At 42.2% G+C, this 16995-nt stretch overlaps 1 protein-coding gene across 1 annotated transcript in view; it reads left to right on the top strand.

Moving 5' to 3' along the window:
- Positions 1–3707: 3707 nt before the first annotated feature.
- Positions 3708–16995, top strand: part of CAT (catalase) — a 35336-nt gene continuing 22048 nt past the window's right edge. The window contains exons 1-4 of the mRNA XM_025356343.1: positions 3708–3872; positions 13880–14051; positions 15670–15780; positions 16753–16883. Of these exons, the coding sequence (XP_025212128.1) occupies positions 3807–3872; positions 13880–14051; positions 15670–15780; positions 16753–16883 (480 nt within the window). The 5' untranslated portion in view covers positions 3708–3806. The remainder of the gene's footprint in view (positions 3873–13879; positions 14052–15669; positions 15781–16752; positions 16884–16995) is intronic.

The following is a 16995-nucleotide window of genomic DNA, read 5'->3' as shown; positions in this document are numbered from 1 at the left end:
TCTGTAGGATCCATTGTAAAACTCTCTTCTCTCTCTCTCTCACACACACACACACACACACACTCCTTTACATACATATGAGAGATAAAATATTGGTAAAAATGTTACCTATTTATCATCATCTTTGAATGATTGTTTTTCTGATATTTTATCCTGCATTTTCCAAGCCTCCATTAGTAAGTATAAAAAAATAAGGTAAAAACAAATTCCCAATTCTTATTTCTATGTTTCCTCTGTTTTTTGTTTTGTTTTGTTTTTGAGATGGAGTCTTGCTCTGTCACCCGGGCTGGAGTGCAGTGGCATGACCCCGGCTCACTGCAACCTCTGCCTCCTGGGTCAAGCGATTCTCCTGCCTCAGCCTCATGAGTAGCTGGGACTATAGGCAAGCGCCACCACACCCAGCTAATTTTTGTATTTTTAGTAGAGACAGGGTTTCGCCATGTTGACCAGGCTGGTCTTGAACTCCTGACCTCAAGTGATCCACCCACTTTGGCCTCCCAAAGTGCTGGGATTACAGGCGTGAGCCACCAGGCCTGGCCTATGTTTCCTCTTTTTGTAAACACCAGATCAGTAGCATGGCACGTAAGGCCGAGGCGGAAAAAGTCACATCCATGTTCTTCCCCTTAGGATAGCTCATGCTATGGACATCACCAGACACCAGGGGACATCTGGGTTGCCTCCTCCCAAGTAGGTAATTATTCATATTAAAGCGGGAAAGATACGTGCAGCCAAATAGGCAGAGCAAAAAGTATGTGCTGCTACTGCATATACGGCACTGCTACTTTTCAAAGCAAATCCCACCTTCTTCTCTTGCTTGCTCAAGCCTGTTCCCCAGTGAACAGGAGTCATGGAGCTGTGGTGATGGTTACTCTCTTCTCTTAAAGCCAATAACCAATACTGAATTGCAACTCTGTTTTTTTCTTGTTGTGTTCTTTTTCCTTCCTTTTTGCCTAACTCTGAATTTACCTCATGAGGCCACTGTGAAGAGAATGAAACTGAAATATGTAGAACATTCTCGGCCTCTCTGAGGATGGGTGGAATCAGAACAGAATAATTACCCCTTGTGCTGTTTTGTACGCCTGTCATCCAACAAAACATAATGTTCATTCTCTCCATTCTTTTCTTGCAATACTGATGAAATAAAATTTGTCTATAAAGATTCCCAGCTGAGTACTCAAACATTTTTCTTGAACATTTGTTATATGGTCTACTTTGTAAGTTTGTTTCAAATTTGGTGATATCAGGATTAATAACAGTATGTCTTGTGCCAGTACATTTTATTTTCATTGAGTTCTGAAAATCTGAGAAGAGCATTTTTTAAATAACATTTTTATTCATACCAATAAAAATACCCATGAATTCAAATGACTACAATATTAAAACCTAGAACCCAATTTGTTCACCTAACCAATCACTTGCAATTATCTTTAGGAGTCAAACAGGTTTGGTTTCAAGTATTTTTAAACTAGGGCTGATTTTTAGAAGTGTTTTTAAACTGTAATTAAAATATAGTCGATAGAACTTCCACCTAATATGTGACTTTTTTTAATTTTTAATTTTTTTGAGATGGGGTCTCACTCTGTCACCCAGGCTGGAGTGCAGTGGCACGATCTTGGCTCACTGCAACACTTGGCTCACTGCAACCTCCGCCTCTCGCGTTCAAGCGATTCTCTCGCCTCAGCCTCCTGCGTAGCTGAGATTCAAGATTTTCTACCTTCCCGATCCGTACTGCCAAGACTAAACTCCATGTGGGTCAGAATCCGCCCATCCATAGTTTATTGAGCACTTACTATATACCAGGGACTATTCTAAGTTGTTTGTGTATTTGCTTAGTTAACCCTTTCAACAACCCTATCAGTTAGATACTAATATTATCTTCATTTTACAGATTAGGAAACAGAAGTATAGGGAGGTTAAATAACTTGCCCAAAGTTACACAGTTATTAAGGGATAGAGTATCTGGGATTACAGGTGCGTGCCACCACACCCAGCTAATTTTTGTATTTTTAGTACAGGTGGGGTTTCACCAGGCTGGTCTCAAACTCCTGGCCACAAGTGATCCGCCTGCCTTGGCCTCCCAAAGACATGGGATTACAGGCATGAGCCACCGCGCCCAGCCTCCTATGTAACATTATAAATTTATTGTCATTACTTGTAAGCCTGCCCTTTATTTTAAAATACAAGATATGACAAGATCAGAAACCAGTCTTGTTTCTCCAATTCTTTCTCTAGAAATACTTCTTTAGCAATCGAAACCCAGAGTAACAAAAACAAAGGGAAAAAAGCCACATATGCTGGATAGTGTTTATATAATGAACAAAGGTTAACATATGACTCCAGGTCTCTTCTTATTTATTTTGTTGATATTTGTGTTGGTTAGTTAAGAAGATGACTTGTTTGATTATCTCAACATTTATTTATTCAACAAACTGTGGACTTTGGAGACTTTGGAGCTGAAGCTAGAATCCTGACTCTATCCCTTAATAACTGTGTAACTTTGGGCAAGTTATTTAACCTCCCTATACTTCTGTTTCCTAATCTGTAGAAAAAGACACCAAATTACACAGCCAACAGCATCTTTACAATTGTTTTTAATACAGGAAAAGTATAGGGTGCTAAAGATCAATTTGTGGCTTTCTTTTCCAACAAACTGCTAAAGTTCCACTTTTATGCCCCAGATTCTTATCATACTTTTGTAAGATCAAGAACAACGTGAAGTTTCCACTATTATATATCCACCCATTACATCTAGTTGTACTGGAAAAAATCAAAAGCTGATAACTTTTAATTTGAAGAGGATGGTATATACTATTTATATATATTAAGGTGCTTGAAGATAAATCCTAGCACCTGAGGTGTAGAAACCATTCAAACTCTTTGATTACAATGACAAACTAGTCAGCAACTTACTAAATATTGTACTAAATGGGACTATTTTACTGTTCAACATAGCTTTTGAAAGACACAGAGCTTTTCTAAATTTCTGCCTACCTGGGAGTAAAATTTGGGGAAGCAGATTTCTCCAGTGTTTAAAGAAGCCAATTTGGCAGTGTACCGGAGTGGAATACATTTTTCCCATCTAAGTTAAGTTGTTTTTCTCTGGTAAAGGAGGAAATCAACACCCATCTGTGCGGAGATAAACGTTTCAGAGTGTTTTTATATTAAATAATTAGTATACTAGTCTAGTAAGTGATAATCCACGAATAAATTAAGAAAAGCTAAGAGAGAAAAAGAAAAGCATCCATGCATCCTTTGGTTGCAAATAATACTTACATTAGCGTATGGCAAAATTTAATTTCGTACAGAGTAATTTGACCCAAGATTGCTGACTTTTTAAGAGCAGAAAAAGCACAGTTAGAGTGCAAGGCCCCACTCAGCAGGGTCTAGTATTCCCTCTGCAAAACTGGCAGGCCACCAACGGCCGCGTCCTGGGGCGGCCTGAGGGATGCTGATACCGGCCTGAGGGATGCTGATACCTGGGTTCGGCTATTGCGGGCACCCGGGGCAGGCGGGGCGAGGCTCTCCAATCGCTGGACTAGCGCGGGACCCCTCCTTTCCGCACCCTCCCGGGTATCTCCGGGTTCTGGGGCACCGCCTCCCTTGGGGAGCCCTGCTCCACGCCCATTGGGCTTCCAATCTCGGCCTGCCTAGCGCCGAGCAGCCAATCAGAAGGCAGTCCTCCCGAGGGGGCGGGACGAGGGGGCGGTGCTGATTGGCTGAGCCTGAAGTCGCCGCGGCCGCGGGGCAACAGGCACTTTTGCCTGCTGAAGGCTTCCTGCAGTGTTGCGCACCGCCAACCGAACGCCATGGCTGACAGCCGGGATCCCGCCAGCGACCAGATGAAGCACTGGAAGGAGCAGCGGGCCGCGCAGGTACACCCTGTGCTCCCCGAGCGGGCCCGAGGGTCCGTTTAGAAAGTAGGGGCGTCGGCGAGTAACGGCCCGGCTTCCCCTGGGACGGCGCTGGGAGGGACTGTACGGCGGCTCACTGGGCGGGGAGGGGGATCCCCTTCGGTGCAAACGGACTCTTACATTCGCCGGAGCAGAGGAGGGGGGTCCGGGTAGCGGGGCGCGGGCCTGCAGGCTTTGTTGTCCGCGACGGGCTCGGGTGGTTGCTTCAGAATTTTGCACTTTTGCCAACTGGGACAGAGGTCGCAGCTTGAGAACAGAATGAGGGCTCATGGGGAAAGAGGCAGAGAGCTGCAGCTGCAAGGAAGTCAGAGAGGGAAGTGGAACCAGGCTCTAACGCTGCCCTTCTTGAAATAGTGTTTACACGCTTTCATAGTTGTGGGGTCCCAGCAGGGCAGGGATTGTGTTTTATCACCTTGATGTCTCCAGCACCAATCACAGTGACTGGTACGTACTATGCACATTATTAAACGACTAAATAAAAGAATTTTCACATCCATTGTCTCATTTGCACTTCAAAATATCAGGCCTAGCATTTTAGAGCTGGGGGGTGACATTAGGGATTGGTTAATGCATTTATTCTATTCTTTGAGCGCCTGCAGGTGCTAGACACTGTTCGGGGCAAGGTGTACAAATTCCAATGAGGCAAGAACAACAGTCTTGAGAAGCTAAGAGTCTAGTCTGGGAGACAAGACACATAAACAGATGATTACACTCCAGCGTGGTGAGGGCTCTAATATAGCTAGAATGCAGCGGAGTGACCAGGTGGGCCGGACAAAGCAGGTGACATTTGAACAGGAATTTTTTAAAATGAGTAGGATTTTAACTTGGTGGTGGGGGAGGCATTCCTGGCCTGTGCCCATGGGTGCAGAGGGCATCTATGAGGAGGTTGGATTGGATGAGACCGCATCTGGTCTGAGTCTTCTGTTGGCAGATTGGCCCAGGAAGTCTAAAGGTCTTGCCCTGTTCCCTGGCTGCTGGTTAATGGTAGAGAGAGGACTGCAGCCCTGTTTTCCCCATTCTGCCTAGTGCTATTGCTCAAAACTCAGGCTCACGAACTGGGGTATTAATGCTAAGTGCTCATGGATTGCTTTAATGGTTCCCTGTTTGGGACAAGGCTGCCATTCTCCTCCAAGGGCCTAGAAAATCTCCCCTCTTGGCCCTGTTCATTGTTATATACCATTAGGACGGTTCATGAGCTCTTAAAGTGAACCAGAGACACGTGAAGTCTTAGTAAAGGATGTGCCACTACTTAGTGGCAGAGACAAGGTTAGAATCCAGCTTCTTGGACCCAAGACTCTTTCCTTACCCAGTGGGTGCAAATCCTGGTTCACACTGAAGTTTTCATGAATACTTGGTGAATTGAGAAAGTGTGGACAAAGTAGTGAGATTTTTACAGAACAAAATATTTTCTTTTTTTTTTTTTTTTGAGATGGAGTCTCGCTCTGTTGCCCAGGCTGAAGTGCAGTGGTAAGATCTCCACTGACTGCGAATTCTGCCTCCCGGGTTTGAGCAATTCTGCTGCCTCAGCCTCCCAAGTAGCTGGGATTACAGGTCCCCGCCACTACACCCAGCTAATTTTTGTATTTTTAGTACAGATGGGGTTTCTCCATGTTGGCCAGGCTGGTTTGGAACTCCTGACCTCAGGTGACCCACCTGCCTTGGCCGCTGAAAGTACTGAGATACAGGTGTGAGCTACCGTGCACGGCCAATATTTTCATTTTTAAAGGACTCCCCTTTATTCTGAGACTAGCTGCCGCCTTCCTTGTTTGGGAGAATCATGAACTGTTGAAGTCCCTGCTGTTGATTTACCTTACGTAGTTGCCCATGTGAGAAATGGCTGACTCAAAAAGCTCATCCATAGTTGGGAGGCTCTTAATTGAAATACGGCAGTCCCCTTTTTCCATGGCGTCTTAGTGCACTGTGTACTTCGTCCTGATTGGCAGCCACATTGATGTCTTATTGTTCCTCGATTTTAGCTGCTCTGAGTAAAAACCGCTTACTTCTTTGAGGCACTTCTCCCTCCCCCCAGGGCCCTCCAAAAGGAATTATGTATATGCCTTATAGCCTATATAATTTTCAAACACTTTTTTAAATGAAAAATTTCAAACATTCAGAAAAGTTGAAAAAAATTTGTTCTTTTCATTGCTGAGTAGGATTCCATTATATGAATATAGCACCGTTTGAATATCCTGTTGCTGGACACCTGGGCTATTTAATTTTTTTTCTATTGTAAGTAAAGCTGCTGTGGCTCGGCATGAAGGCTCATGCCTGTAATCCTACCACTTTTGGAGGCTAAGGTGGGAGGATTGTTTGAGCTCAGGAGTTTGAGACCAGCCTGGGCAACGTAGTGAAACCCCATCTCTACAACAAATAAAAGAAGTAGCCAGACATGGTGACACATGCCTGTAGTCCCAGCTACTGGGGAAGTTGAGGTGGGAGAATTGCTTGAGCTTCGGGTGTGGAGGCTGCAGTGAGCCATGATTAACACCACTGCACTCTAGCCTGGGTGACAGAGGGAGACCCTGTCTTAAAAATGAAAAATAAATAAAGCTGCTATAAAAATTCTTATATAAGTCTTTTTGTGCACAGATGCTTTTATTTCTCTTAGGAAATACCTAGGAGTAGGTCTAGGAGTAGATTTACTGGGTCATAAGGTAAGTGAATGTGTTATGAGAAACTGCTGAGCCTTTTTCCAAAGTGGTTGTACCATTTTATACTTCATCAGCAGTGTATGGAGTTCTAGTTGCTCCATATCCTATCAGCTTTTGGTGCTGTCAGTCTTTTGCTTTTAGCTGTTGGACATGCAGTGGTATCTCATTATGGTTTTAATTTGCATTGCTCTGATGACTAATGATGCAAAGCATCTTTTTACATGCTTATTGGTCATTGGTATATATTCCTTTGAAGTATATGTTCAAATTTTCTGTCCTTTTAAAAATTGAATTGCTTTTAAATTATTGATTCATAGCCCATATTTTAAGTTAAATCATGTGAAATCATGTATAGGCTAGGTGTTATAATAATAAATCTCAACATGTATCATGGTATAAACATATTAGAAATTTATGGCCGGGTGCGGTGACTCACGCCTGTAATCCAGCACTTTGGGAGGCTGAGGCGGGTGGATTACCTGAGGTCAGGAGTTCGAGACAAGCCTGACCAGTATGGAGAAACCCTGTCTCTATTAAAAATACAAAATTAGCTGGGCGTGGTGATGCATGCCTGTAATCCCAGCTACTCAGGAGGCTGAGGCAGGAGAATCGCTTGAACCTGGGAGGCGGAGGTGACCCGGGAGGTGGAGGTGGCAGTGAGCCGAGATCGTGCCATTGCACTCCAGCCTGGGCAACAAGAGTGAAACTCCATCTCAAAAAGAAAAAAAAAAAAAGAAATGTATTCCTTTCCTACATGAATGGCCCAAAGTGGTTTGAGGTTGAAGGAGGTGGGTGGGTGCTCTGCTTCCCACAGTTATTGAGGGTACCAGGCTGAAGGAAGCTCCCCCTTGGTCAACACATGGCTTTTAAGGTTGCCCTGGGCATCACTGTCCAGCACAGAAGGCTCAAGAGCATGGAGAAGGGTATATGAGTGTGGTAAGGTTTGGGGTCCAGGGTTACTGCCACTTACATTCTGTTGGCTAGAACTCTGTTACAGGCCACACCTGGGGTAGTCTACCCGTGTCCAGGAAGCTTACTCTACTACATTATCCAAAGCGTACGTTTCGTATTTGGTGAAAATCTGTCCATCCATTTTCTTGTGATGTGGCAATGGACACACAACATAATCTCTTTTTAAAGAATATGTCATTTTTACTTTCTGACATTAAGATATTCTGTTAGAAAATTAAGACAGTAACAGATGGCATTAAAAAAAAAAGTCTCCCTTGCTTGGTAAATGCTTTTATCTAAGTGGGCAGCTTTGTGCTAATATGCTCTCTTCCACTTCCCAATTAGTTTTGACGCTTTACTCATCTGGGAGAGCTTTACGATTTGGGACTACTATAGGAGAGCACTCTGTTGCCTCCTCTCTCAAGAATCAGAGTATCCTTTTTTGGAAACACAGTCAACCAATGTGAAAGCAATTTATTGGGCGTATCTTCTGTGGTCAGATTTGGTTTGCTGACAGGTGAATTGGGAGTTTTGTAAACTTTAATAAGTGAGCACTGAGTCAGATGTGTTTGTGAGTATGACCTCGATCCACTTAAAAATTCTTATTTCTTTTTCTGTCTTGGCAGGAGGGAGGTGGTTCTGCAGGTATTCCCAGTGACTTTGAAGGGAACTTAAATGGGAACTTTATTGCTCGCTGCTCAGAATGTCGTGGGCTCTTCTTTTGGGATACTTACTTTTAACCCATTTCCTGTTTTTTGTTTGTTTGTTTGTTTTTTGTTGTTATTGTTTTTGTTTTTCTTTCTTTCTTTCTTTTTTTTTTTTTTAAGTGCAGCTTGCTGCCAGTGCTCTTGGAGGTAAATGGGAAGTATTAATAAGTAGCCTCTGATCCCTTTAAAATGGGAGAATTTGAACATTTCAAACTTTACCTTTTTATACAGTTCTCTTATTACCTGGCAGAGGTCTTAGACTGTCCATTTGTGTCAGTGAGTTGCCTATGCATTATAGGCTGTGAGGGTCTATGTTTTTTAGGGTAACCCTGGTAATAACTGCATTGATGTTATACTGCCAACATTTGGGATGGAGAAGGGGTGACTGAGTGACTTAACCCTTGGTTCACATGTGCTTTCATTTCTCCTGAAATATACCTAGGCATGGGATTGCTAAGTCTTAATGTGCAATGGGAGAGACTATGGGAGATGGGATAAAAGTTTTTAAGGTTTCGTTTCTTTTTCTAAGCTTTTCCATGGAGGGTAGGTCTATGCAAACTTACTCCCAAAGTCTGAGGAAGCTGAGAGGCCAAACAAAGAGGCTGACAAATCAAGTTTCTCAGAAAGAAATGTTTAATACGGATTTATGACCAGAAACCATGTCCGTGTCTTGCGTGTTGCTGAGACAAGATGGTGGATCCCACACCATTACCCCTCAGACCCAGGGCTTAATAAATACCATAGGGAAGGGTGATTCAGAAGGGAGGTATGGGATGACTGAAGTATGATAATGTCAAGGTTGTTTGACCTCAGGGCAGGATTTATAGTAAATAGGGGCTCTTTTACAAGGAATAATGGATAAACTGGAAATCTTAAAACTGGAGTTAATCAGAAGTCAGCATGGTGGATTAGTATCTAAGATGGAGTTGCTTTAGCTTCCACAGCCGCCAATATCTAGACTGCCCTTATTATTTTCCCACAGAGTAAGAAATTTGAGGGTCAGGACAGTCTTTGGTTTCCTGTATTTGGGTATACACGTTGTAGGCACTTGAATCTTTGTTGAATAAATGGAGAATGTTAGGCAGTTATTCGCTAGAAAATGCTAGGCACATTCTTTATCATAGAATGAGAAGACATCATTATGACTCTTCTGGGACTGACAGGGGCAATTTGCATTACCAATCTTTTAATTAAAAGTGGAAGAACATGTTTAGGTTCTTGAGACTTCTGTGAGTGAAGGGAACTAAGTGGAAAGTGTAATATGCTGATAAAATATTTCACCAGATGAAGCCAACCTTACTCCTCCCATACTCCTCCCAGGAAAATTTCTTCACTTTTGTATTAGCTCTGGCCAAAAGAAGTCTATAAAAGCAGCAAAGTCGAAATGGAATTTTACTTTAAGTCCCTACCTCTAATAATTGTGCCAGTTTTTAGCCAAGCTAATTTCTGCGGCAGTTTTCATAACAATTTTGTCTAAAGGTGTTTGATCAGAATTTACAAATTAGAATATTTCTCTCATTTTTTGGAGGGGAGATGCAGGGAAAGGGATAGGCTGTTGCTGCTTCCTCCTTCTCCTTAGAAAGGCTCTTGGCCATATCATATTGGTCCATGGTTTAGTTTATTTGCATGCTGAATCCACACACATTTGTTTTGTGTTTGTTAGTATATTGAGCAGTGTATTAGGATCAGGGATATAGATGTAAAAGGAGTACACAGTCTAGAGAGGAAAAACAGTGACAGACTGGGCACGGTGGCTCATGCCTGTAATCCCAGCACTTTGGGAGGCCAAGGCGGGCGGATCGCTTGAGGTCAGGAGTTCGAGACCAGCCTGGCCAAGATGATGGGACTCCGTCTCTACTAAAAATACAAAAATTAGCCAGGCATGGTGGCAGGTGCCTGTAATCCCAACTACTGAGTTGGGAGAATCACTTGAACCCAGGAGGCGGAGGGTACAGTGAGATGAGACCACGCCACTGTACTCCAGCCTGGGCAACAGAGCAAGACTCCATCTCAGAAAGAAAAACAGTGATGTGAACAGGCAATTACAGTATTTTGTTATAAGGGGCACAAGAAGGTGCTTCCCTTGGCCCTGCTTCATGGGTGGTGTGGGGCAGGATAGAGAGAGCACTTCAGGAGAGAGACGTGTGGATGTCATGGGAGCTAGCAGCCAGGAAGATGGAAACATGTTAACAAGAACCAATGCTACTTTCCCAGAAAGAGGTCTTGAAGTTGTTCAGCCATAGAAAAGCTTTTCTGTCTTTAAAAATACTCTGGCTCTAAAGTCATTCATTGAGTTAAAAACAAGAATTGCAAGTTGGAGGAAATCTCTTTGCCTGTCCTTACTTGTTACATGTAACAAGTAAACCTGTGCCACAACACTGATGTTTCTGCAAAGTTACTTAAGTTTTCTGAGTTTATAATTGGGATTAATAACATCCATCTCTGGATTATTGGGAAGCTTAAGTGAGATAACTTGTGTGGTCCATTTTCTAGCCCCACCCTCTCATTTCATCTAGTAAATCTTCATTGCATGAATTATTTTCATCTTAAATACACTGCATCCTGCTCCTCACCTTCTAATATTAATTAATGCTCTATCTTTCAGTTTAGATCAGTTCCTCTTACCCAGTGTTGCTCTAAACATCCCCTGAAGTTGGGGGATCTTTTCCTTTCTAGTTTTTGCTCCCTGGCTTCCCTTTTCTGTTGCTGACTGTTGAAGCTTTCATGCCCCACTGGCTTTGAAGGTAAATTGTATATACAAGAGCTGGTGCGAGGAAATATATAAATATATAAATGAGGACAATTGATCTAACTATTAGAGTGGGGAAATGGAAGAGATTCTGAAGCCTCCATTTGTAACTTAAAAACTCAGGTTTCATTTCTTAACAGGATTGATGTTGAGGGGATTCCTTTTTTGGGCAGGAGAGAGGACTGCCATAATTCCAGCATTCTGACTCTTATTAGTCAGTGTCATCAGGAAAGACCACCTCAAGCTTTAGTACTTTATTCGTTTATCCAGCTCTGCACCTGCTGCCTTTGGGTGTGGTATTTATTCTTGACCATATCACCCTAATTCAGTAACCAGACCAGAAGGGAACATGTGATGTGCTCTCATCTCTCCCTTAGGGGCAGCTCCCTCTCCACTTTAAGGATGCTGGCATGTAAATAACACTCTCGCCTGTTTAGCATTCCTTTTACTGAGCTTCTTGGTATCTTTTCTCATACTTTTATCTTTTATTATGGGATGTCCTTTTTTTTTTTTTTTTTGAGACATAGTTTCTCTCCTGTTGCCCAGGCTGCAGTGCAATGGCATGATCTCGGCTCACTGCAACCTGCACCTCCTGGGTTCAAGCAATTCTCCTGCCTTAGCCTCCCGAGTAGCTGGGACTACAGGCACCCCCCACCGCACCTGGCTAATTTTGTATTTTTAGTAGAGACAGGGTTGCTCCATGTTGGTCAGGCTGGTCTCAAACTCCCGATCTCAGGTGATCCACCCACCTCAGCCTCCCAAAGTGTTGGGATTACAGGTGTGAGCCACCGCGCGCAGCCTGGATGTCCCTTTATTTTTAAAAGGCTTCCTTAAATACCTTGTTTATATGTTGAAAAGAGCATGTAAAGGACAGATTTGGTTTGCTCTGGCTCTCTAATTATTTTAATTTTGTTATCACTCAGTAGTTCTAGGTCAGTGGTTTTCAATCCTAGCTTGAACAGGAATCATTTAAAAATAGCCCAGGCCTCAGCCAGGGTACTTCTATCAGACATCTCTAGTGGGAATGACCCGCGCATCAGGAGACTTTAAAAAGCTCCCCAGGTGATTTCAGTGCATTGCCAAGGTTGAAAACCAAGGCTTTAGGTTTAAACTAAAGGTGAAATTGCTCTTTTTCTGGTTCATTTTCTACTTTAGAAAGTGAATTTTTTTTTTTCTGGTTCATTTTCTACTTTAAAAATAAACCTGCAGAGGGTCACACGTATTAGCAACATACGTATCTTCAAAAGAGTGGTGTGATTGGGTGGTAAGTGTTGATTGGACCCTTAAACTGTGACAGTTTAGAAGGGGCTTTGCTAGATGGGTTTAGGAACAGAGATGGTAGAGTGAGAGAGTGTGGATGGAGGAGTAGGCATCTGTCATGATTACTAGAAAAATAAAACTTCAGATGCTTTGCTCCTTCTGCTGTGAGGTCATGTTCTCACAGTCAGTGAAGTGACAGCATATATGTGCTGAACGTGTGGCTTGCATTTTACATTTAACTCTTTTAATTCATGTGTTAACCCTAGGAGGTGGTTATTATTCTGTTTTGCAGATGAAAATGGAGACTCATAAATAAGTCACTTGCCAGCAGCTCCATTGCTGGTAATTGGCAGAACTGGAAGTTGGACCCAGGCTGTAATGCTGGCACTCATGGTTTCTCCCTGGTGCCATGTTGGCCTCTTCCCACTTGGATGAAGATAGAACTCTAGTGGCAAGGGCATTTCCTAGTGTGTGAGACGGTCTTGTTTATTAGTTTTGCAAATTGCACGGTCTCCTTTATTCAGTGTCTTTTTTCAGACAGCTCACAGATCTTTTGTGGTTTTTTAAGTGCCTACTCCCCACCCTATTGCCTTCTAGAGAAGAGGCAGGAATTTGTTTTAATATGCAGGACAGACATGCGCGGGGAGTAAAACTACATACTCCACTCCAGGTGTGTGGAAATACTAAAAATAGTGCTTTTCTCTGTGTGTGAAGTTGGTCTTTGAGGTTTGTCATAGACACCATTGAGTTCCTCTCCCAGGTGGGGGTGGCGTAGCTTTGCATCACCTCCAAGTCTCTCCTGATTTCCAGTGACCGGGGGAAGACACTGCAGAGGCACTTGTCTGTGGTCAAAAGTATTCTCTGACCATGGAACTAGATGAAGCTAAGAGCTTCCAGGATCACGTGGGGCTAGAAGAATGCTGCTCTCACTCTAGAGGAGGGACAGCTGAGTGTCTTCTAATGTAACTGAAATTGGAGAATCAGGTAGATTAAAATTAATTCTTTATTACAGTAAAGTAACCTATCCTATTTCAGAGACATTTGCTATCTTTAAAACATTGGTACTGTAATCCACCTTACCAGTAACAGTTTACTTTTAGTGACAGTAAAAGCCACTGACTTTTTTTTTTTTTAATTGAAAAGAGATGTTGCAAATAGCTGGTGTACATTGTTTGAGATGCACTAAACAGGGTAGCGTACTTGAACATCGTGGCAGTAATAAAGCATCTGTAAGTTCTGAGTAAAGTATTGACCAGCACAGCTTCCCTGGAGACCATCTTCTCATTGTTGGGTTGGACATTTCACTGTTAAATTTGTAGGATGCTTTTAGGCACCTCTCTGGGAGCTTTGCAGAACCCAGTGGCTTTCTCTGGAGCAGGTGCTGAGCACATTTTCAGGCTCCAAAATCATCTTTCTGCTCTTCAGAGTAAGTTTCTTAGCAGATTGGTGTTGAGATTTGTCAAAGGTTTCTGAGGCATGACTGAAAGTTTCAGGCAATGGCCCATCTTGTCGAATTTTAGTACTTTGGACACAGGAAATGTAAAAAGAGAGCAGATGATATAAACATTGCAAAGCTATGTATCCGTGACAGTGTAAATGAAAGGTTTGATTGTGCTAACTCTCCTGCACTTTCTTTCTGTGTTCATGTAGAAAGCTGATGTCCTGACCACTGGAGCTGGTAACCCAGTAGGAGACAAACTTAATGTGATTACAGTGGGGCCCCGTGGGCCCCTTCTTGTTCAGGATGTGGTTTTCACTGATGAAATGGCTCACTTTGACCGAGAGAGAATTCCCGAGCGAGTCGTGCATGCTAAAGGAGCAGGTAAGTGCTGTGTTTATTTGCTGTAAAAAGATTGTTTCCCAGCACCTGGGTCAAGTATTATTTCCCAAAGGATTGGAGGACCTTTAACACAAGTGCCAAATCTCCATTTGTGGGAAAAAGGAGAAACGTCCTGCGGTAGGGAAATTAGTAAATAAATGATGGTTATTTCCTCAGATTAAACATATATAAAATAGTTTCTTTTAAAAATAGCAGTCTTCCATTTTTCCTATCATGCAGTTCATTGAAGGAATAAAAATACAGTAAGTCCTCACTTAATGTCAATAGGTTCTTGGAAACTTTGACTTTAAGCTAAACGACATGTAATGAAACGAATTTTATGATAGGCTAATTGACAAAAGCAAGAGTTAAGTTCCTATGGCATATTTCTGATTGATAAAATATCACCAAACTTCTAAATAGAGACTCAAAATACATCTAATATTAAACATTGAAATAAATGTGAGCCATACATACCTTTAAGAAAGATTAGTAAAATAAGATTGTTATTTACCAGTTTATTCCAGTTCAAGGTGGTAGGAGGCCAGAGCCTGTCCTGACAGGTTGGGGTACAAGGCAAGAGCCAGCCGTGGACAGGATGCTGTCCATTGCAGAGTGGACTCACACTGGGACCACTTAGACATGCCAGTTCACCTAACGCACACATCTGTGGGATATGGGGGGAAGCTGGAGTACCAGGAGAAAACCTATCTGGACATGGGGAGAACATGCAGACTCCACACAGATAGTGACCTCAGCTAGGAATAGATTTTTTTCTTATCAACGTTATAATGAAACAATGTTGAACCAAACAATGTTATTTGAGGACCTGCTGTACAGAAATACAGAACACGACTGCAAATTGCGACTAAGTTTAAATGGTGTACTTATTGGGTAATTACTGGAATGAACTGCAAAATTTGGGGTAGTTGTGTTAGGGTAGTGGGTTTGTGATGATTTTTCCTTTTCTTTTTTCCAACAATTTCTGTAAAACTTACTTTATTGCTCTTATATCAGACACAAAAGATAGGGGTGGTGTTTGAAAGAAAGTGCAATACTCAGTTGGAAAAAGAGCTCCACAGAAAGGGAGTGTTTCTCTTAGCTTGCTGACTGGGACTTCCAGTTAGGACTTCTGCATTTCTTCATCTCTTCTTCCTGAGTAAGGTTTCTTCCCATCTTCCCCAGTGGTTTTTGTGTATTTTTCCATCTTGACTTGTTTAGTGTGTTGCTTGCTTTGTATCTTCCTTGCTAGGTGTTGAAAAGATTCTCTCTTTCTCTGTGGTTTCATCTCCTCTTCTCTCTCTCTCATAGGTCCTACCTGTACTTCAGGCCCCTCTGAGGTCCTGTGTCCTTGGGTCAACCTTGACTACTTCTAGCCCCACTCACCTCCTTCTCTTGGCTCTAGCTATGTGGCATTCAACTTAACACGAGTGATAGAATAGGGCTTTTCTTTTCACCCTCTTTATTTTGTGTTTGGACATTTCCCCTTCCCCCATTACACTGGAAGCCCCCAGAAGGCTGGCGCTAACCATCATTTTCTCTTGTTACTCACATGCCTGTTAAGGACCTGAATGTCCGAGTAATGGTCTCACGGTAAGGATTTCTGTGTCTTTCTCGTTAGGGGCCTTTGGCTACTTTGAGGTCACACATGACATTACCAAATATTCCAAGGCAAAGGTATTTGAGCATATTGGAAAGAGGACTCCCATCGCAGTTCGGTTCTCCACTGTTGGTAAGTTGGTTTATTGGCGTGATTGGTATGGCTTACCTCAACTTCACCTTTTTGGGGACGTTTATAACTTGAAGAAAAAGTTATTAGAAAATAGGAAACAAGCACTTCTCCAAATTATGGCAAGGTTTTACAGTAGAAGACATATTTGGAGACACACAGGAAGTTACTTATATTTCTGTTTGTTGAGGTCTTAGGAAATCACACTTACACAGAGGCTACCTCTGCAATTCTGTGACATTTGGAAAGAGCTTTCCTCAAAGTGGTTGCCTCTAACAGAAGAATAGAGTGGAAATCTTATTTAATAACCATGCCTACAGTGACCTTTATTGAGAATTAACTCTATGCCAGCCGTGGTCAGGTGCTTTACAGATACAGTCTCTAATTGTAGATCTACTTTGCAGAGTGGGATTCTTTTCGTTTTTGAGAGGCTAAGTGATGTTTCTCACGTTACAGAGATAGCATTAGATCTATCATACTATATTTCATCATGCCTACTGCTCGACTAGTTCCGTTTCTGTGTCAGTCTCAGCATTTTAAAAATACCGTGGAATGTAAAAATAAATAAAATTAAGAACTAAGAACCAATATTTTAACTCATTTTCTTAATGTTAACCTCATCCTTTTGGCAACTCACTTATTCTGTTTGTCACTACTTTAAGCCTCATAATTATTCTCTTCCCTTATTTTAATTAAAAGCTTAATTACCTGTTTGAACAAAGTTATCTTATTATGTTAAATGAATAACCTTGTCAGCTGTTATTACATATGTTCTCTTATTGCTGTCAATTAATTCTTTGATTTGTGGACTGAATTAGCTGGTGGGTAGAAATAATAACCCGGGCACTTAAATACCTAATTTAGTTCTTGGAAGTGGATTAGAAAGGATGGATCCAGGTGCTTCTTTATATCTCCAGGCTTCTTGGATGTAAAGTGCTGTGGCTTATGCATCCTGTTTTCATTTGAATATTGTAGCTGGAGAATCGGGTTCAGCTGACACAATTCGGGACCCTCGTGGGTTTGCAGTGAAATTTTACACAGAAGATGGTAACTGGGATCTCGTTGGAAATAACACCCCCATTTTCTTCATCAGGGATCCCATATTGGTAGGTAATAGAGTATTTTGCGCTCAACAAATGTTTGTTGATTTAAATTGATTTCAAATAGGTTGGCATTTGAGGAGAAACCATGGGAAAGGCAGAAAGAAAAGAATATGAG

Source organism: Theropithecus gelada, chromosome 14 (assembly GCF_003255815.1).
Source record: "Theropithecus gelada isolate Dixy chromosome 14, Tgel_1.0, whole genome shotgun sequence".
NCBI lineage: Eukaryota > Metazoa > Chordata > Mammalia > Primates > Cercopithecidae > Theropithecus > Theropithecus gelada.
Note: the sequence above shows the minus strand (reverse complement) of the source record. Positions and strands in the feature narration are given on the sequence as shown.